This window comes from Silurus aristotelis (genome assembly GCF_946808225.1).
Source record: "Silurus aristotelis genome assembly, chromosome: 2".
Lineage (NCBI taxonomy): Eukaryota > Metazoa > Chordata > Actinopteri > Siluriformes > Siluridae > Silurus > Silurus aristotelis.
In genome coordinates this window covers 18,666,196-18,688,606 of record NC_139575.1, presented here as the reverse complement: position 1 = coordinate 18,688,606, position 22,411 = coordinate 18,666,196, and the positions used below count along the sequence as shown (strand labels likewise).

The 22,411-nt window shown below is 33.7% G+C and overlaps 1 protein-coding gene across 9 annotated transcripts in view; it reads right to left on the bottom strand.

The window, feature by feature from the left end:
* Nucleotides 1-22,411, bottom strand: part of LOC310714828 (metabotropic glutamate receptor 4-like) — a 134,922-nt gene that overhangs the window by 22,241 nt on the left and 90,270 nt on the right. For all 9 annotated transcript variants that reach the window (XR_014530147.1, XR_014530148.1, XR_014530149.1 and 6 more), the window contains exons 3-6: nucleotides 20,172-20,388; nucleotides 14,071-14,206; nucleotides 6,931-7,085; nucleotides 5,477-5,617 (exon numbers count right to left, since the gene is read on the bottom strand). Coding sequence is in view for 6 of the 9 variants with exons in the window: in XM_083520768.1 (XP_083376894.1) it covers nucleotides 5,477-5,617; nucleotides 6,931-7,085; nucleotides 14,071-14,206; nucleotides 20,172-20,388 (649 nt within the window). In the remaining 3 variants the exon portion in view is untranslated. The remainder of the gene's footprint in view (nucleotides 1-5,476; nucleotides 5,618-6,930; nucleotides 7,086-14,070; nucleotides 14,207-20,171; nucleotides 20,389-22,411) is intronic.

Genomic DNA, 22,411 nt, shown 5'->3' with positions numbered 1-22,411 from the left:
CACACAGAGCATTGTGTTTCCCTGCAGACCATTATTACTGATCAAATCAATCAAATCAAATTTAATTTGTCACATACACATACATACAGAGTACGACATGCAGTAAAAAGCTTTATACGACGGTCCGGCATGAGGGAATAAGAATAAACCAAGAAAAAAGAAGGCAGATAAATCAAGGGTATAAACTATATAAAATATAAAAAAATATATATAAGAAAAAAGTGTATATACAGGATGCTTATGACAGTAAACATTTACAACAGTAAAAATTTAAGGTGGTTGATGTGATTGTCCTTAAAGTGACCGTGTGCGGTATGGTGTGGTTTAAAGTGCACTGTGCTGTGCAAGTCGATAGTTAAAGTGAAAGTCCAGACATTAAAGTGATTAAAGTGTCATAGTGCGAAAAGAAAAAAATGTACAGAGGAAGTGTGACGATGGAGAGAGTGGACCAGTTTTAGATCCTGGGTGTTTCCTGGTTCAAACTCCGAATGGCCTGCGGGAAGAAGCTCCTCCTCATTCTCTCTGTGTTTCCCTGAACGTAACAAAGAAAAGAGTCCATTGTTGGGATAGCTGAGGTCCATCCACTAAACTCTGAAGTGCTCTGGACTGGTAACACAGATGTTTCAGAATAAAAAAATATAGGAGCGGGGAGAAAAGAGCGAGGGGTGAGGAGAAGATTCATATGGAAGCCCGTTTCCGGCACATGAAAAAAAAAAAGTTGGCCTAATTTTGACTTTTTTCCTTGCAATTCCAAGTTTCTTTTTTACAATTCTGGAAAACATTTTTTAGCCAATCGGGCAGCGTCACCCCTCTGTAGTGCCAGAAGGCTTTATACATTTAAAATTTAATAGGCTACAATCAACAAATCCCTTATCAAACTAAGCCCCCGATCCCCAGAGAGAACTCTGTCTAACAATCAACTTTTTTAAAGTTATCTGAAATTCTTTATATTTCAGATTTTGCACTAAATGCACTAAATAGGTTTAGTTTTCACAGATATTTTTGTATGCAATTTCAGCAATAAAATGTAAATTTTTCTAAAAAGGAAACAATATACTTGTTCATGTTAAGAGACCTGACTTATTTTCTAATGTATATTTAGTATTGTGCTTTAATAAAGAAAAAGTACTTACATTTACATTTTAAGCATTTACTGTACCTTGTCCAAAGCAACGTACAGAAGTGCTTTGAGTCTCTATCAATAAATAAATCTACACAGGTACGCTAGATTACAACTTAATTTAATTAGCCTACAACTCTGTTGAGATTTTTTATTTAACAAAGCAAATTTGAAAAGTGCTAGTTTAAGTGTTTTCACCAGGGACTCTGCTGTTCAGACATCTAGGCAAGCATCAGTGTTTTGAATCTGATACCTGCAGCTACTGGAAGCCTGGAAGTGGAGGGAGTGCAGCCAAGCTGCGTTTTGGATTATTTTCAGTGGACGAATAGCACTCAGGGGTAGACCCGCAAGCAGAGAGTTGCAGTAGTCCAATTTTAAAATAACAAGAGACTAAACAAGCACCTGGGCAGCGTGTGTGGACAGAAATGGTTAAATCCTTCGGATGTTGTAGAAAAGAAATCGACAAGAATGACCCATATTAGCAACATGTGAGGAGAAGGACAGTTGATTGTCCATAGTTACACCAAGGTTGCGAGCAGTGGCTGAAGGGGAGAGCAGATAGGAGTTCTTGACCTGGAGATTCATGGCCTGGGATAACCAGCAGTTCTGTTTTATCTGATTACTCGATTAATCATTGGAATAATCAGTGGAATAATCGATTAGTAAAATAATCGATAGCAACAGTTTTAGTTCACTTAATATATCCCACCTGTTGACAGGTGCCACTGTAACAAGATAACCAAGGTTATTCACTTCAGTTGTCAGTGGCTTTAATGTTAGAGCTGATTGGTGTATATTGGCAATGAAAAATTACAGATGCCATTATAAATTGGAGCTGTGTGCAAGACTAATCCAAAGGGAACACATACTCTCTTTAACCACACATCTCTGTCTCACCTTCTCCACAAACACACAGTTCTCATCCAGAGTCAGAGCACACCCACACACTCTACTAGCTAGCTTTCGGCCTTTAGAGAAATCCATTCACATTAAAAGAGGCATCACAAAGGGGTTTTGTGGGTCTCACTGGTGTCACAGGCTGTGACAGAGTAGTACACCCCTCACCTTCTGCATTTGTGCCACTCAGGGGCTTTAAAAAACTGAGCCTGTTTCCTCTGAAGGTGCAGTTTCCCCAAAGACTAATATCTTTGTGTGCCCAGGGAAATGCCAGTGCACTAATTCTGCAGCATGCTCCAGTTCTTAGTCTGTTTCATTTAAAGTCTTATTCTTAGGTGCTAGCTTTGCATGTCCTTCTGTATATACTTAATCTTTGTGCAATGATACTTGCCCCATTGTTCATATAGTTATATATAACCAGTTGAATAAGCAATTTCACGTTATTTAACACTATTTTTATCCATTCCTTTCACTTGGTAACCCAAGGTAGTAACCGTTGGTAGCCCTTCTGTTCAAAAGTATTTTCTTCACCAGTCTAAAGAAAAAAAAAAACTCAAAGAAAAAACAAAGTAACAAAGAAACAGATACTAATACAAACTTGATGCGCACATTATCAAAGGGCAATCGGTTTGGCACTCATCAGCATTCAAATTAAACTATCACTTGATCTGCCTATGTCAGAATGAAACAATTTTATGGAGCAATCCATTAACTCTTGGCTGGAGAGGAAAAAGTAATCAGAATGGACATAGCCATCATGATGAAAATTAAGAGAGCACAACAACCGCTTCAAAAATTGTGTGCATCACTTTGTGCATTACTTAAACCATGAAACCCTTACAGTTATGAAAAGGCAATTGTTCTTTTAAATATAATTCAGACACAAATGCTTAAATTCTTTTGTCACCGACTTAATCTTTTAGGTACATCAACGTAATACATACCAACAGTTAGTTTTGCTGAAATTGCTTTTATTATTAAGGAAACTACGTTTATAAACACATAAAGTATTAAAATAATTTTTACTCTCAACAGATTCATTCACTGTGATCAACACATCAAATCCTACAAATATAATTCTTTCCCAAGCAATGACTTTTCAAAAATGACACACATAAGCTCTAGAGCTTATTTTGGTAGAGACTCACACGGTTGTTTAGTGCTGAAGCAGGACAGAATGATAATGGAGCAAAACAATAACTGAAAAGAGCAAAGACATGGCCAAAGCAGTAATGCAGTGAGGGTTCTTTAAATGAAAATATATCACATATATTTTCGCACTATATATGCACTCTCTATCTGTCAAACTACATGTGGTCCTGAGTTACCAGTAGTTTTGTCCCCTTTTTCTTCCTGGACCTGCCTGATTTAACCTGATGCCCTACTTCTGGATGGAGTGCTCTTCAGTTTGAAAACAATCAATGCTGCTGAGCATGGCTCCACATGAACAGCCTAAATATGCATTAGGTTACTATGGAGCATTAGATTAAAAAACAATAAAGATGGATTTGGACTGTAATTAATATTAAGCAGTTTGCTACCATGGCTAGGGCTACAACTGTCATGAACAGTTTTGCACTTAATTGTTAATCAGTAAACAGACGATAACCTCAACAATGATGAAATTATAATGAATGGACATGCGTCTAAATTTGTTTTTACTCGCCAATCACCTCTGGCTTGTCATTAGGGATCAAACATAGAGGGACAAATTTCTGATGTTAAAATTAGGTGTTATTTTTTTCTCTGACTGCAAAGATCTAACAATAGCTAGTGCTGAAATATTTTTATAGGAACAGCTCTCACACACACACACACACACACACACACACACACACACACACACACACACACACACACACACACACACACCCCGCCGGCTGAAGTTTTCTGTTACAAAGATACTTATTTACCCTTTATTGATACCAGTGGTTTTTGTGGCTATGGTTGCATATCATATGTTTGTTTTGAAATGAAATATGCAATCATTAACAATTAACTTTTGATATAAAAAGAATAAAACTTTTTTTATAATAAAATAAATCCATTTATTAAAATAATAAAATAATCCACTCTGCTTTGCACTCAGCTTTATCACACAAACCCCTTTAAATTAATATAATATTATGAAATAAATATCAAATTGTAACAGCTGTAGACAGAGGACTTTAGCACTGTGTTAGTATATTCTAGTCAGTACCTCATAATTTAAAATTATTGGTAGGTGCAATGGTTAGCCATTATTGTCACGATTAATATTTGTCATTGTCATTATTATATGCCTGTTTACTAACACCATTTGTGTTTCTCAAATATTTATTGTAGTAACATTGTGCATAACCCAGTGTGTATCATGTGCATTGAAGTGTGGAACAATTTCAGAGTTGTAGAGTTGTAGTTTTACTTTGATTAATACATTTCATTTACTTAATAAAACAAAAAGATCTGTATTTATGGTTGACAGTTAAGGCACCAGATCGATATGCATTTGAAGGAAAACCAGCAAATGCTGTAAATCTAATAAACTGCCTTGGAGACCTAGTGGGAGTTACCCTGGTGCAGCTCAACCCCCTATATTAAGAAAGAAGAGTCTACACCTCATTATATTTCTTTTATATATATATATATATATATATATATATATATATATATATATATATATATATATATATATATATATATATATATATATATAAAATCACCCATTCGACGTATAAGTGAAGTGAGCTCACTAGAAATGTGAGATGTTCTCGGGACGTGTCAAGGTGAACCTAGCAATAACAGTATATAGCTGCAATAGAAAACTGTTAGATTTTGTTAGCTGTTCTACAGAGAAAAAATTATAGCCTATATATTGTGGATAATATATACTTTAAATGCATTACTATAATAACATATAGTGTATTCTGTAAAACTTGTATTAATCACTAGTGGTTATGTATGTGATTCAATCTAATACAATCTGGTTCCCACAATCATCTAAACGAAATCCTCCTGAGCTGGGAATCAAATTATGCTGAACCCTGAGGTTACTAACAATGTGGGTAAAACTTCTGCACCACATACTTAGAAATCATATTGTTGAACTTTTGTAGAATATATATATATATATATATATATATATATATATATATATATATATATATATATATATATATATATATATATATATATATATATATATATATATATATATCTTCAATCATAGCCTCACCATGGGATTTATGCTTACAAGAAGTATGTTTTTTGTTGTCTTAAAGTGGAGATGATTTGTTGCTCAGAATTGCATAAGTACAAAAAGAAACAGATGGTTTAAACACAATCATTGTTTCTCAAATGATCTTAGAGTTGCATATACCTTTGTGTGCTATGATGTATTACCGTCTACTTTTTTCTTTCCCTTTCTTCCAGATATTTGCACTATTGTTACCTATAACTGAACAATTAAATACTCCTTACTTGTGCATTTCTTAATGCCAGTTCCTTTCTTCAAGGCATTGCGGTTGAGTTTGCAGTTGAAATTGTTCTCCCAGAATTCAGCAAACCAGACATTCCTCCTGTTGTTTTCCAGTGTTCTGCCGATGAAGTAGTTATCAAACCCTGAGATCAGACAGGTCATAATTAGTGTTAACATCTACGGAAATTCAATTCCATAAGCTTCAGGATCAAATGTGTAATCCTATGATTTAGCTGATTATACTGTTAACAATTTACACACTTGATTAAAGGTCTATATGCAATTGATGTACTATGTAGTGCAAAAAAAAAGGAGCACATTTTCCAACAGAGAATATTAGTTTCAGGAATTGGAATGTCTCAAGAAGAGAATCTAATCACTGATCTACCTCTGATAGACTGGTTCGGATAGTGATGGCTTTTTTAGCCATATATTAATTTACTCATTCTTATACATAACAGCTATACAAAACAGCTTCTATACAAAACAGCTTACACACATGGACTTGTGAGTCACAAACTTGACATGCTGATGCTTAATTACCTTTTATAGATCTCAGACCTCTGTCATGTTTTCTGTTACAGTGTGATTCATTCATGTGTCTTGTGTCTTTTACTGTTAAATTTAATATTGTAATCATTAGCAAACCACTTTGGTAGAAGATTGCAGCCGTACTCTTTTTGTGCAATACTAATACATCTATAGTTTTTTTGTGCAATAATACTCTTTTTATTTTCTTTATAAAAATTTTTGATAACTTTTATACTTTTATTCTTTTTTATTTATGTTGCTTTTTTATTTCCTTTTTATTTATTTTTTTACATTTAAAAAATGTGCATCTAGATGCTTCTGTCACCAAAACAAATTCCTTTTAAGTGCAAATATGCTTGGCAATAAAGCTCTTTCTGATTCTGATATTATCACACCAACCCGTGTTTTATTTTCTGTAAAAGCTCTATACTAATATTCTGAAATGAATAACATTTTGTTATTGCCTATCCAGCTGTGTACAGGGGACTTTAGCACTGCTTTATTATTCTTTTGTAAGTATCTCATATTTAAACATTTAGGTAGTTGTAATGTTTAGCCATTATTGTTACTATTACTGTTTGTCTTTGCCATTATTATGCACACTCTTACTATCACCATTTGTGCTTCTTAAATTTTTATTGCAATGTTTTTAATCAAACGCACAGATTAGACAGGTCATAGTCACAGGGTCAAAATCCATGAAAATTCTATTTCATAAGCTTTAGGATAAAACGTGTAATCCTATGATTTAGATGTTTATGCGATTAACAATTACACAATTTACTGTAGGTCCATATGCAGCTGGTGTACCATGTAGTGCGATAACAATCTGGGAGAAAGAGGCCAAAGAAGCACATTTTACAACAGAAGGTATTAGTTTCAGGGATTAGAATGCCTCAAAAATAAAATCTAATCATCAATCTACCTTTGATAGACTGGCGTTTGGGTAGGATGGTGATAGCTCCTTCAGCCATCTCCTCTTGGTGTAGCACAGGAGAGATCTTAGAGCCCCAGCTGTCTGATCCCACCCAAATAAAATGTCCTGTTTTGTTGGCTTTCTTTGCTGCCTGCAGGAGTCGCCTTGATAGAGAGAAAAGAAGACGAATTTCAAATGTATTGTTAATACTGACTAAATACTGCATATATTTTTATTGTTTACTACTCTATAATATTGTCCAACACATCAAATGAATGGTTTTATAATGACAACAAAGTAACAACTCACAAAAAATGTACATTTGATTTACAGTATAGGATTAAGTTGATGATGGAAAATATATGTCAAAAGCATCCTTTAGAATTACATAAATATGGTAAACTACAAAAGGTGGTTTCAGTTTAGAGGTAAACTGCAACTGCCGTGTGAATTTTTTCAAACATGCAAATTGAATTTTTTTTTTTTTTTTTTTTTTTTTTAATTTCAATAAAAATTTTATAAAAAAAACCCCAAAACAATAAAGACCTTATATTATTAGGCATTTTTCTAAATTGGTAAATTAAAAAGATTTTTACATTTGAAATGTTTTGGTTTGTTAGATATGCCTTTATTTTCTAAATGACATATAGCATAAATGTAATAAACATGCAGTGTCATATTTCGATGTATTTATTTGTTTGTTTATTAAATCCACTAACAAACATTGATATGCCAGCTGATTAAATGGCTGACTAAACACAAATGGTCATAAAACAAATTTATAAAGATCATACAATGGCAAACGTTATGCTATTAAAACATTTTATCTACTACATTACTTGCTGAAAATAACTATATAAAAGTCGAATGATAATGTTTTAAATGAATCCCAGTTTATTATGGATTTGTTAAATAGAGGTTTTGAATATTCACATATTGCACACATTTCACAATTACAGTATGTAACTATTTTTTTAAATAAACACATTCATGACAAATTAATAAAGTAAACTGATGTTAGCCAATAATGTGACAAAATAGCTTTAAAATAGCATAATTATAAAAAAGTATACCAACAAATTAATCTAAACTTTACTTTAAGTATTTTATTATAAAAAAAAATTATATATAATGTTTTCTTTTTTTCCCTGTTCAGCACTCATTTTTGACAAAAATTGACTAAGTTGATGCTCTAAATTTAAGAAATGTAAATCGTCCTGGAAATCTAAGTTGCTAGTACCAATGTCATATATTGCTCAGCTTGGTTTTGTCAATAACACATTGACCTTTATATGTCTGTAGAGGCTGCCACCTCCCTGCATAGCTCTTGGCACATTAATTCCCACCCTCACTTCACAGCCCCTAAAATATGCAAATTTTTATTTGACTGTTCTGGCAAAATGCCTAAAAATAGACAAGTTAAAGATCACAGAAAAACAAGATACTACCCAACAGCCAATTTGCAAAGCTGTCTTTGGCGGTACATAGAGTGAACTCTAAAAGTATTCAGACCTCTTCATTTTTTTTTTTTTTTTTTTTTTTTACATTATGCTTTAAATATTTACTTTTTTAATCAATATACAATCCATACTCAATAATGACAAAGCAGAAACTGGAATTGTGCAAATGTATTAAGCAGAAAAAAACTTAAATATCACAGTGGTATAGGTATTTAGAAACTTTATTATGGCACTTAAATTCTTGCTCAGTTTACACCATTTGTCTCTGTTTTCTCTTTTTTTTTACACTTTGAAAATGTATAACACAGAAAAAAACAAACAATGAGGTAAAAGGAACTGCCTGCAGAGCTCAGAGACAGGATTGTGTTAAGGAACAGAAGGCACAGATTTGGTGAAGGCTACAAAAATTTTCTGTTGCATTAAAGGTTCCAAAGAGCACAGTAGATACATGACACATGTGCAAGACACATTACAGCCAAGTTGTAATTAGAACTTTTCTTGCAAATAACAGGCAGGCTTTCATGTATATTTTATTGAGAAGAGGCTTCCATCTGGCCCCTCTGCCATAAACACCAGATCAATAGTGTTATAGTAATGGTTGCTTTTCTGTGAGTTTCTCCCATCATATGATCTCTGGAGCTCAACCAGAGTGTCCATCAGGTTCTTGGCCCCTTAAGGCCTTTTTTCCAATGACTCAGTTTAGTAAAGAGTCCTGTTTCTTCCAAACTTCATCGATTTAAGAATTATATCTGTGTCTGTGGTCTTGGAAACCTTCAGAGTAGCAGAAAAACAATTTGTAGCTTCCCCAGTAATCTCCTGGATTATTTTCCCAGCAGCACCACTACAATCTCTGTTATTCATTTTATACTACACTGATTTGCCAATGATTACTGTTTTTTAAGTTGTTAACAAATGACATACTGCACATGGTGATTTACATTTGCATTTAATGTAATGGAATATGAAACAACATAGTTTAAATTGTCATTTAATTTATAGCAACTGCAAACTTTGTCACTAACCAGTCTCTCTGTTTTTTTTTAAACATTTATTTTTTATCCCGATATATGAGTAGTATCCATAGAAATGATATAATATTAGGAAAACATTAATATTTTAATGTTGATTTTAAATAAATATATACTGTTTGTCAACATCCACTGATCTGAGAATTCACATCTGTTCTAATATTTGATTCTAAAACAATCAAAGGGCCACAATACAGAGTTCAAAAGTGGTCATAAGACAAATCCACTCAATTAGATAACTATATGGCCAACTAAAGTTAGCTTCCAAGATAAATGCACCAAGTAATGAAGGAGCAATATATCAAGGTATAAAAGAAAAGAAAAAATCATGCTACAGTGGTTCCTCTTGCATATAGAGCAGAACCCCCACTGACCTCAAGAAATGAATATTTTTACTGTACACTGGAATTTCATTTGTTTATTAGTAAACAATTATGTCTTTGTATAAATAAATTAGGAATAAATCAAAAAATAATATTTCGCAATAGATTAATTATTGTGTTAATAATACACAAATATGAGTGCCAAATATAAAGGTCAGATCTTATCTAGCTGACCTTTTACAACATTTAGAGTGATTCCAATACTTGTTTCATGACAGAGTTAGTTTCAGTGCAGTCTTATGCCAAACATAATGATTGCAAAATCACATATTTGACTTCATTTAAATAAAGATTAAATGTAAATATTATTCCTACTTCCATATTAGTATTATATTAGTGGTCTAAAGTAAAATATAAAGGTGTACAACAGGAACTGTTCATAAAATGTTCATATCTTAACAACAAAATATGCCAGTTGGACTACGGCAATTTGGACATGACATTTCAAAATGTTCATTACAGAGGGAAAAGTTGATTTCTGGGTAATGTAGTGATGTCATTAGCCCCCACAAAATAACAGGAAACTACATTGAACATTAAACATTTACTGTATATTTAAGCTTTACATTTTGTCTTTGCTATACTATACTAAACTATACTATATACACATTGTTTAGGAAAATATTATAGTAAAATATAAATTTTTTATTTTAAATTCATTTCTGCCGACGTGAATGCTTAAATGTTCTAAAAAGTCTGCTGGGAAAGACAATTAAACTTTTTCCACATTGTGCTCAAAATTTCCATACAAAGTCTTAATGTTCATATAAAATTTACGGACCAGTGCATGCTCACATGGCATGGGCAACGTGGTATAATTGACGTAGTATAATTGAAATGTTGCTGATGTGATAAAACGTGTGGCTGTGGGCGGAATTACGGCCACACTGCAGCAGTGTCCTAATGAAAATTAGGCTCTGCTGTGAAAATATTGACGTACCACGGTAATAAACTCACCTCCCTAACTCTTGTTTTTTTTTTTATTGTGAGCTTAATCTGGTTAAGAGTTTTTCAAGTTAGCATTGCTAGCCTCTCTATCTTTAACTCATATTGTTATTTGCTATTAATGAAAATGCTTTATATTGTTGTTAAGCAGGCAGCAAGGCAGACAAGATCTCAAACTATCTAGCCAATGAACAGAGCCTTGAATATGCCAGATGACACAAAACATTGTTTGGACTCCGTTTTCTTCCATTCGCCCCTCACTCTACCCACTAAGTCAGGCCCTCTCCCGAGTTTATCTGCACAGAGCATTCCACATTCCCTGCTCTCTAGCAGCATGTCTGCTTGTATGGTTGTGCAGTTTTCCCTCGCCATACCACATGCTGTTATGCTGTGAGTCTGTTAAGTCAAATTTATTTTGGGTAACATACTAAAGTTGTCTTCGCTTTGCACAAGAATCCCCTAATTTTTCTTCCCTTAGGTACAATTTCACCTTCCGCTTGCACCATGCTGTAAGACTTACACTTGTACAGCAGGTGTCAGAATCCCCTGGCAGCTGAAGACAGGCTCTAGAACAACATTAACCATCTTAAAATGCACTGTAATGCTGTAATCTGGTAGAGTTTTATACACCGATAATGACTTAGTAATTGAACTGCCACTATTAACTCCACCCTCAGCGAAAATGGAAATATCGCTTTGGGTTGGCCTCTGCTGGCTCATAGGTGCCCCTGACAGGCTTTAAACTAATTATGGCAACCACTTTTTAAAATGTTGGTTGCCTGCTGGGAATTGGATGCTGCTATTCAATCTACAGTATGAATGTGTTTTTTTTTACATAGTGCTGATCATGACAGATTTTACTATGACACAGTGCAAGACTTTTATTAGCACAATGGATATTTTACTAAAAAAATTCGACAGATATATTAACAGATGTTTGTGGTATGTGTAATAATATAAAGGATCATAAGCAGGTCAAGCTTGTCTGCTATTGATGCCTGTATGGCATTTTCAGTGGTCTTATGAAATAAAGCATATGTGTGCTTCCTAAGTCCTGAATACAGATGTAGTGATTAAGTTCCTCTGGGAATTTCCAATATTGCATCAGGTGCGACGCACTCTGGCAATCCATTAGTCATTTTACAAGGTAGAATCACTGCATTCTACAAAGTTGAGCTGATCCACACCTCACTCCTAGCAGATGGACACTTACAGTAGGCAAGGGTGAGGTGGCTCATTTGGAGTAATTATCAACCACAACCAAGATGTATGCTAGAATCTCTATTGGGGCTTTAGCCAAGGAACTAGAAAAGAGCCCTTTCATTTGGCTTTTGTCTTACCACTACCTGGTTACATGCTTTAATGTTTGCAAAGGCTCTGTGTGCCTCACTGAAACCTGCAATGGTAAAAATTATGCCTTAGGACTGATGGCTTCTGGGTAAATCCTAAACTGTACCTCAGAAACAGTGGCAATTAGTTTGCCCCGATTACAATGTCATGGTAATTACAACTTCAGTTTCAACCTTCTTTGGCCAACAAAGTTGCTCTTTTAAGAAATGTTTAGGTCACAGAGGTTATAAAAATGTAAAAAAAAATATTAATAAATGAATAATATTAATAAAAAATCAAATAATAATAATAAACAATAATAATAACAATTTAGCTAGCATACTTTAAAAGAATGCTGCAAACATTTTTTTTTATCAAATTGTATTTTTAGATAACTGAACTGAAGTTTTTTAAATGCTCTGTGCTGACAAGTTTGCATCAGTTGTTGGTGGACCTGTGTGATGGCTAAGATCAGAGATTCTTTTCCTTTTTTTGCCTTCCAGTGACCGGCATTGTAATTCAAAGTTTTACCCTTAGGCCTCTTGCTAGGGCCCTGGGTGTTTTTCTTTCATCTGATATCCAGAGGCATCAGGATGCTGCTTTTATTGGACAACTGGCTCCTACATGTCACCATCAACAAACAGGCCATTTAGGAAATGGCAACTCTCCTCATACTGTACACATTAAAGTGCTTGGTCTCCTACTAAACTCAGAAAAGAGCTTTTGTAACTAAAATGTGTAATATGATTTAAAACAGAAGAACTATAACCTGTTGTTATTCACTACCTGCTCATTGTGGGGCACCATTTTAGCCAATAGCTCACATCTCACAAGTAGTTAGCTCATTAAATCAACAAGCTGCCAGCTATACATCCCACTTGTAGGTCACAACATGCTTCTTGATGAAACACATTCATTGTTTCTGAAATGAAGCCAGATTGTTTTCAGTCAGAGAGATAAAATTGCAGCGATAAAGATGTTGCAGTTAACAACAGTATACTGTTGCAATACATCTTTAGTCCCAATCACAACTGTATTTTATAACTTTATTATATAATTTTTTCAAATTCTGAAATTGTTAATTCATAGTTTACACATTTAAACTTGCAGTTGTCTTTTGTCTGTGACACTAAACTCGGGGTGGCCAAATGTGAAGTATATATTTAGCATTAAACATTTACATATACAATAATTATTCTAAACGTTAAAAGGAAATGTATAGTAAAAAGCTTAAATAAACATGGTAAAAATGTTTAGAATTTCTAAAAGGATTTGGGACATGTTAATTATACAATTACATTTAAATCATATAAACACTTTGGTTTATATTGAACCTTTTCAATATATACACTATATATATATATATATATATATATATATATATATATATATATATATATATATATATATATATATATATATATATATATACTGTATATATGATCATTACACAGAAAATGTTGCAGGAAACACGAAAAGTCCGCATGAAAAGAATTATAGACCTCACATGGAAACTACAAATTTCCGCATTTTTCATAACCATTAACTGCATAAGATTGCAGAATGATTTACAGTGGCATCAGCCTGCTACACTAAACCACTACACACATCTAGTGCTGGGGAAAAATGGGGGACTAATAAAACACAAAAACATTCTGTGCATTACACAGAATGTGTCTCATAACTGCAACAACGTTTGTTGGTGTATTTTGTACATATTTCTAGAATTTTGAATCTTGGTAAAAGCTGTTAAACAAAGTTTGACTGTGGGTGGTGTGCCTGCATTTCATTGCTGCTTCGCTTATATTGTAATGCAGTAGCAACATCTCAGTTCTAATTAACCAGATTAACCTCTAAATTACTAGATGCAGATTTCTAGGGCGAGTGTGGAAGGTTGCAATTATCTTGTTGCAGTTCAGCCACTTTGTTAATCCCTGTCCCTCTAACTTCATTTAAAAAGCCTAATGTCTACATTGTCATGCTTACTCCATTTTTTGTACTTACCTTATATCATCTTCACTTGCAAAAATGATCACCACTCTGGCATTGGAATTTTCTCCAAGTGTGTGAATAATCTTGTCAAACTCTCCTAGTTTGGGTTCACGAGGAATTTTCACTGTCTGTGCTATACACACATGTCCTGCAGAATGTAAAGAAAAAGGCATAATGAGGAAACAGTTCTTGTAGCTTATCTTTCATAGTTTCAGATCAAACAGATCATACATTGAGCTGTACACTCGTAAAATGTGGAACCTTTCAGGTTTCTCAGTAGTCCTGCTGGCTGAATCCTTAAAGGTTCTATGTGTAACTATATGACAAAGTTATTTCTTATTAGAAAGATTTTGAACATGGCATGCATTTTGGGAGCTTCTATCTGCTAATTATCCAACAAACTCTTAAAGAACCCCTGAATAATTCCTGAATCTATTAACTGTGGAATGTTTGCTGTGAAAGTCCAAATAATTGTTTAGTTTTTATTGTTTTTTTTTTTTTCAATAGACCAAGTTCTCAGAGCCAGACATTTAAAATACAGCTAAACAGTCTTGGCACTTGGTGCACTAGCAAAAAAAAAAAAGTCTTCTTAACTTCTTAATGATTCTTAGACTTCTAAATGGCTAAAATCTTGGAACCCTGACAGGGAAGTCCTTTGTTGTAGAATCCTTTATTGAACCTTAAATAGTGCCACCAGTGGGACAAACATAGAAGCCTTAATGGTTTAAAAACAAAATGAATGCAGGAAAAAAAACCAGAAATAATTTTAGTCTTTCAGATTCATTTAATCCTAGCATTTCCTCCTATTCCTCAACACACTCAAATTTCTTCTTTGAGCTGTGAAACTATGAAATAAAATTGCTCCAGGAGTCTACAAAAACCATTTCCCTAAGACTCTAGTCTGTTTAATGCAATTCTACACTGTTTTGCTTAACCCTATCTCTTCTGAGTTTTTGAGTAGACTGTATTCTAGATTAACTATATAAATGACTATATATATATATATATATATATATATATATATATATATATATATATATATATATATATATATATATATATATATATATATATATATATATATATAAATATATATATATATATATATATATATATTTATTTATTTATTTATTTATTTATTTATATAATTATATCCTTACTTACAGGTCAGACTATACACAGACATACACACGCTAAAAGAGTTTGACATGAGTTCAGTAGCCTGACTCTGCTCTCTTTCCTCTCTGCAACCCATTGAAACCCTGCCAAATCCTGACAGACTGTTTGTTGCCCTCCCAAATAGAGGGAATTTTTCACAGTTGGCCAACCTCTGTTGAAAGAAATCATCAAATGAAATGACAAGAAAATCTTCAAATGTAGGTTTTAAAAACAAACAAACAAACAAACTATTAAACAAATTAAAAAAAAAATGAAAAAAAAAATGGGTAGGGCTGATGAATCACGTGATCAGCAAGACTCTTGCTGACTGTAGATGTGCTGTGATTCAGACGTTTGATATGCTCCTCTGAAATGACTCCTGGACTGGATTTAAAGACTTTGTCTCTACACGCAGATGATTAACAAAGTCAAAGTGAAAACATCACCCACTCTCTATTTTTATACTAATAGCATTATTAATTAATAATTATTACAAATAATTAACAAAAGAATATATATTATTAGTTGAATATAACTTTTCTGTATAAAATGTATTATCTACATTGAACAAGTGTTAAAACAGATCATATTAAAGGATTCTTAAAATGATTTAAAACCATTCTATTTTATTTAATTAAAAAATTTTTTTAGCATAAACATTTTTACTGTCCATACCTGCTCTACCTATACACATTCTAGCTGTTGCTACATATATAGTTAGACACATTTATTAGACATTTCTCCAAAGGTTTAACAAATCTATGGGTCAAAAAAAAATGCAAGGTCAACAAAGGAACAGCAAACAAACTGGATAAATGCATAAATATGTATGGCATATGCTTATGAACTGATGTCTAGAAGGTTTATTAAACATAGTACTGCAAAAAAATATCAGAGCATCATTATGGCACATAGTGTCAGATAATGCCAAAGCAAATGTACAAGTATAAGAAATTAAATATTTGATTTTATTCAAGGCAATATTTCAGTAAATTTAAAAAATGAACTGTACTTTTTCTCAGCTTTTTTCAGCGCTCCACCTCAATGCAGTTATACCCCAAGATACCTCGAAGACAATGTCAGCAAATCCTATGCCAGAGTCAATATTAATGGGCAGGCACCCCATACAAACGGCCAAAGTGGAGCCACTTAAACCTCTAAAATGTTCAAGGACTTTAGCTGTCTGTGTTCTCCAGCAAACTTTGGGGACTTAAATCACTGTCAATTAAAACATTTCTGGCTCACATTTAGAGATTGTTGAGAAAATATACAGATGTTATTCTAAAAACAGTCTCTACAAAAGCAGGATTGTAAATCTAAGGTAAACTTGGCACCTGTATAATATTTTACTATTATAAAAGAAAGTCATTATAGTTATTAAACCATTGATTTTTATCCACTAAATTAGACTAATTTAATGTCATGTCAGTCAGATGAAACTTGGCTTACAATGACTTCCATATACCACCTATTTGTGCTTAAATTATTTAAACTTGTGTACTGCCTTTTCATAGATTTTGTGGAAGTGTTTTACCCTTTCATTGTATGTTTAAAATTTTTCTCATTTAAGGTCTGTCCCATCGCTTCAATGCAATATACATTTCATACGATGCAATCACTAATGGCCTAGAGAATTAAATGATTCTTGCAAATAATTTGCCACCTGAACATATCCACACCTGATTGAATTAAGCATTTAGGTCCCTAAGGTTTTCTGTTTGCCATGAATTCTAAATCCTCCTCGGATGTGGGTTTGTGCATGCTGGTCCTGTAAAATGTCCATCATTCAGCAGTTGGTCCTGTAGACTCCACAGAGCTCTTAACTATCAGCCTTACTCTGTGAAATCCAATCACTGCAGTCACCTTTAAAAGTCACCAAATCTCTTCAGCTATTTCGGATTTCAACCCACCATGGCTGCTCAACACATGATAAATCTGGGCCATTACCGGAACTCTAAAGATATATTAAATATTGAGATTCGGGGGGAGTCAATGGGGCAAAAGGAGTGGGGGCTTTTAATGCTGCTGCTGATGCATTCAAATTGATTAAAAAAAGTCACTTTGTCAAGAGACTAAGTGCTCAGATTTGCCAAGTGCCTATATCCAACTGCCTGGAACACCACTTAGTTTATGGGGTGGGAGGGGGTGCCTAGACAGAGAGTACAACCAGAAACATCTGATTATTGTTTTTTGAAATACAGACATCTGTTAGAAATTGTTTACAAATTATAAGCTTATGATATACTCTTCCTGTAAGGAACTAGAGAATGTTCAGTTTACAAATAATGATTTGTCTCTTTATTAAAAATACAAAAAAGGCTAAAAGCAGAATATACATAAATCACCACATGGAAAACAACAGAGACATGGAACCAGAAACTCTCTCTCTCTCTCTCTCTCTCTCTCTCTCTCTCTCTCTCTCTCTCTCTCTCTCTATATATATATATATATATATATATATATATATATATATATATATATATATATATATATATATATATATATATATATATATATATAAACAATTTGTGTCAAAAAAACAAACTAGGTATTCAGAACTGAGGAGGATGGCAATAGGAAGGCAGAAAATCGGAACCAGGGAGCATAAGGCAGGAAGCAATGTCAGTAAAACACAATACAGAAACACCCAGCCTCTGTGACACCTTTTTACATTCCCCTTTTTTCACAGTCTGTTTGTCTCACCTTCTCTGCCTCTAAGCTTCTAGGGCAGATGTGCAAACATCTCTATGGCTTGAGAAAAGGCTATTAGAAGAAAGCAGAGTGCAGCTGTGAGACTCATGGTTATTCATATCACAGCCCTCAAGTCTCATGCTGTCCTTCCCCCAGCACATTTATGAGACTGGTCTGGACAGGAGCCATAGCTAAATAATGGAAAAGAGTAATCTTTTTAGCTGCCACTGTAGCAACTGCCAATGTTTCTGCTTCAGAAGAGAGGGAGTATGTTTGGACTGCACTTTAAAAAAAGAATTTTAAATTATATTAGTATGTACTTTCATCCTGTCTGTTATTTGATGCAATTAATAGTAATTGAATGAATTTTGGTGTAAACCGATATACCGTCTCATAGTGTCGCTCTAGCATTAGAAGGTTGTCTGTTTTCCTTCTTTTTTTTTGTTTCTTTTTTCTTTTTATTTGTTCATTTAAAAACATTTGCACATCACATGAGCCAAATATGCAACAATTTGCAATTACTGCATTAAATATTTATTATTACACAATATTAAAGTTAACTCATTGCTATCTTTTATTAATATCGAAATAAGAACATCTGAATAATACCAAGTGACAGGACTAAGGATTCAATGCTGAATGTTTCTTTGTTAAAGCAGTTGTTACTCTTGACACCTGCAAATATTTTCAATCACAAAAGTATTGTCATAAAGTCAGGTTTCAGGTTCTCATATTCGTCATTTCATGGCTTTTTATTTCACAGTGCTCTGCTTCGAACAGACAATTTTTCTCGATGGTTACTGTGATTTTGACAAATACTAATCAAATTTGCCACCCACCGAAACAGCTTTGTGACTTAAAACTTCGGGTTGTCTCGTTATTTGTTTACTGGCAATTAATTAATTAATGCCTTACTGTTGGCCGCTTCTCTGGCCATTTTCAGCACTGTGGGTAGAATATTTGCTCAAACTCTTAAGCACTCACTGTGACTTTGCCTGCTGCCTTCCATTCTGTTTAGCTTTGTGGTTAAAGTAAAAAGATCGTTAATGTCCTGGTGTTAAGGTGATGATTTTTTGTTGCTGAAATTCAAGGTTGCAAGTTGTATCTCCCTTCTCCACATTAGCCTTGTAGTGAGATAAGATGTCAATACATGGATAAGAAACAGTATCTCTGCTGGAGCCACTCGGCTAGAGACAGGCAAAATTGTACTGGGGAACTCTGCAGCTGATGCATTTCAACAGCAGTAAGTGGGTTTCTTTTCCCTACAGCAAATTACGTGAGGGGTATGTTATAACAGGGTTTCCATCCTCTGCAATATTTAGCTCTTTTTGAAACACCACATACCTACCAGCAAATCTTCAGCAAAGGTCTTTGGAGGAATCTAAACACTACAGAGAAACAAATGTCTGAAAACAGGGGTGAACCAGCCTTAGGGAGTCTCAATTGGGTACAACTATTTTGGAGTTTTGTACTTTCGCTCAATTTTTGGGTCAGGTGGAATTCTTTTACAAGGTTTTTTTTTTTTTTTTTTTTTTTTTTTTTTTATACCCAAACTACATACCTCCACCAAGACCTTATGTATAGTTATTAAAGCATTAGATAATTATATTTATTATCATCATGTTTTTATTTGTACTATATCATAAATGAACAATATGCAACATGCTTTGTTGCCAACTTGTATGAAAGGGTCTTTGCTATGTCACAAGACATTTTATTATACAACAGCTACAATACACTTCGAACTTCAAATGTACAACATATTTAGGAGACACTTTAAAGTTAGTTTTATTAGGTCTGAGTGAAAAGGTCATAGCTATTTCAGTTTTTACTAATTTACAGTATTTTCACTTTTTGTTGCAGGATCCACCTTGTCAAACCCATTCTTTACGGATTTCTGTTGACAGCAAGAGATACCTATAGGCAAAAACAGCCCAGAACCAAATACATTACTGTACGTGGTATGAAGTTCACATTGCAGACAATGTTATCCAAGTATGACACATTTCTTAACAAAACCTGTAGAAATGGATGATTACTGGCAGAACTGTTGGAATAAAACATTTACAGAAAAAATGCCAATGTAACTGACATAGCGACTTTATATGTATGAGAATATGTGAAGTGTGTGTGTGTGTGTGTGTGTGTGTGTGTGTGTGTGTGTGTGTTTACAGTTTACTGCACTCCAAACAAGCCTGCAAATTATTTTCTTAAAGGAAATTAAAGAAATACACACTGATCTAATATGTCAGGTATTTTCTCACCATCATCACGGGTCTTCTGGATAAAGGCATCCACTCCACTTTCTCCATAATTGCCCTCTGAGGCAACAGTGGCCACATAGTTCCAGCCCATATGCCTCACTATGTCCACTATAGCCTGTGCCTGGTATGTATCCGGGGGAACAACTCGAGAGAAGAAGTCATAGCGTGTGTTGTCACTCAGCTCTGGTGCTGTAGACGCATAGCTCACTTGGGGGATCTGGGAAGGACAAAATACATTGAGTTTTAAGTGTTTTAAAAACCCCTGCTAAATCCAATGTCACCTTTGACTACCACACACCCTCATGACAAAAACGTAATACACCATACTTTCTTTCGAAAACAAGCATTTCTCTAGTATTGTTATTATTAGCAAAAAAAAAAAATATTAATATTATACTGTTAGTGATCATGTAATATTCAGTAAATATTTGAGATTGAGACTTTTTCTTTTTACATTTTGTCCTTTTACACAGCATATTAAACACCCTTTGGTTTATTTTGCTACTTCAAATATTACTGACAATAATCAAACAACAATATCAAACTCCATAAGCAACTAGATTTCACAGCTTTGCTGTGCCACCTGCTGAACTTTAAAAAGTTTAGTGAAGGTGGTTGGACACCTCTCCAAGACCTTTCAATCCAGCTTCTTTCAGAATAGATTGATGGGGTTAAGGTTGGGTTACTGGGCAGATCTATTAGAGTCAGCAACGCATTCTTCCTCTCCATCTCCACAACTTTTAGGTGTTTTTATGAAACCCCTCAAATAACAAGTCACAAAAAGTCTATTTTTTTTTACTTCAATAGGCAAATGTTTTCTCTGCACAATAATAAGCCAATGATGGTAAATAAAACATGCATCTTCGTTATTATATGCGGTTTTTAAATGAAATTTTACATTTTACAAAACAGAATTGGAAACTAGTGTATTGCACACACTAAAATTATAAATTAGTTAATTATTTTGTAAAATTGTTTATAAATATTAATAGATTATTGACAAGTTTAGACAAACAATAAAGTCTATAAATTCATAAAAACTGTACAGCATCCTATGCTGTAGCTAGACAGCATCGGATGGTGGTCTGTAAGATGGCTTTGAAGGTGAAGAAGAAGAGGAGGAGAGTAAAGACTAAAAAAAAAAAAAAGATTACCAGTGGTGGTAACTAGGGCTACAACAACTAATCGATAATAATCGATAATGAAATTCGTTGTCAGCAAATGGCGATTAATGGGGCTGCTCAAGTTACGGGTTAGCGTGACGGTAAGATAGCACAGCCGTGTGCGAAAATGGTGGACAGTACAGGGTCAGCAGGAAAAGTTTGCGTCCCAAGTCATCCAAGTCATGGGAGCATTTTAAAGTATATAAAACGCAAGTCATGGGAACGAAGAAAACTGTACCTGGAAGTTATGTAAAGCGGAGTTTGTGTGGCATATGAGCATGTGGAAAGAAAACACACTGGTGTCACAGATGAAGGTGAAACATCAGCACATTGAGCAAAAATTTTATAATCCTCATTATGAAAAAATGGTATAGTTTAATGAAGTGCTATTGTGTAAACTGTTTGTTTGTCGCACTGGATCTGTTCTGTCGGGATTCGTGAGCATCAGGTTGCACAATCAGCTCGCTCATGACATACAATAGTGATGGATTCACTTAAAACTGCACGAACAAACACTAAATCTAAAAGCAGCAAATAATAGCATCAGTAAATGATGTAATTCTTATAGTTGCGATTGTGGTTTTCAGTGAATGTTAATGCAGTTGTACACTAATGCATTTCCCCCTTTTTTATTAAGTCTGTTAACTTGCTGTATTTCGTTCCATTCTCTTTTTATAGCATATGTCTTCTACATTTGTTTTCAAACGTGACTTATTGGACTTTACTACGTTCACATGCTTGTTTTTAAATGTGTGTATATTTAATTTATGCATATAACATTAAATTATTATACAAATTTAAATAAATTATATCTTCACAAATGAAAAAAATATATGTGTATTTATTAAACAAAAATTGTCAAAATTTGTTGCATTATATTTTATATTGATTTTTAAGCCTGGTTGTCAACTTGCCATCTGTAAAATACAATACCAATTTTAATTTACACAAATTGCTTCATCTTGCATACTCAAGCGCTGTTTTTTTTTATTTATTTATTTATTTATTTATTTATTTATTTATTTATTTATTTATTTTTACAGAAAGAAAAAAAACCAGCATAATTAAATTTGGTAA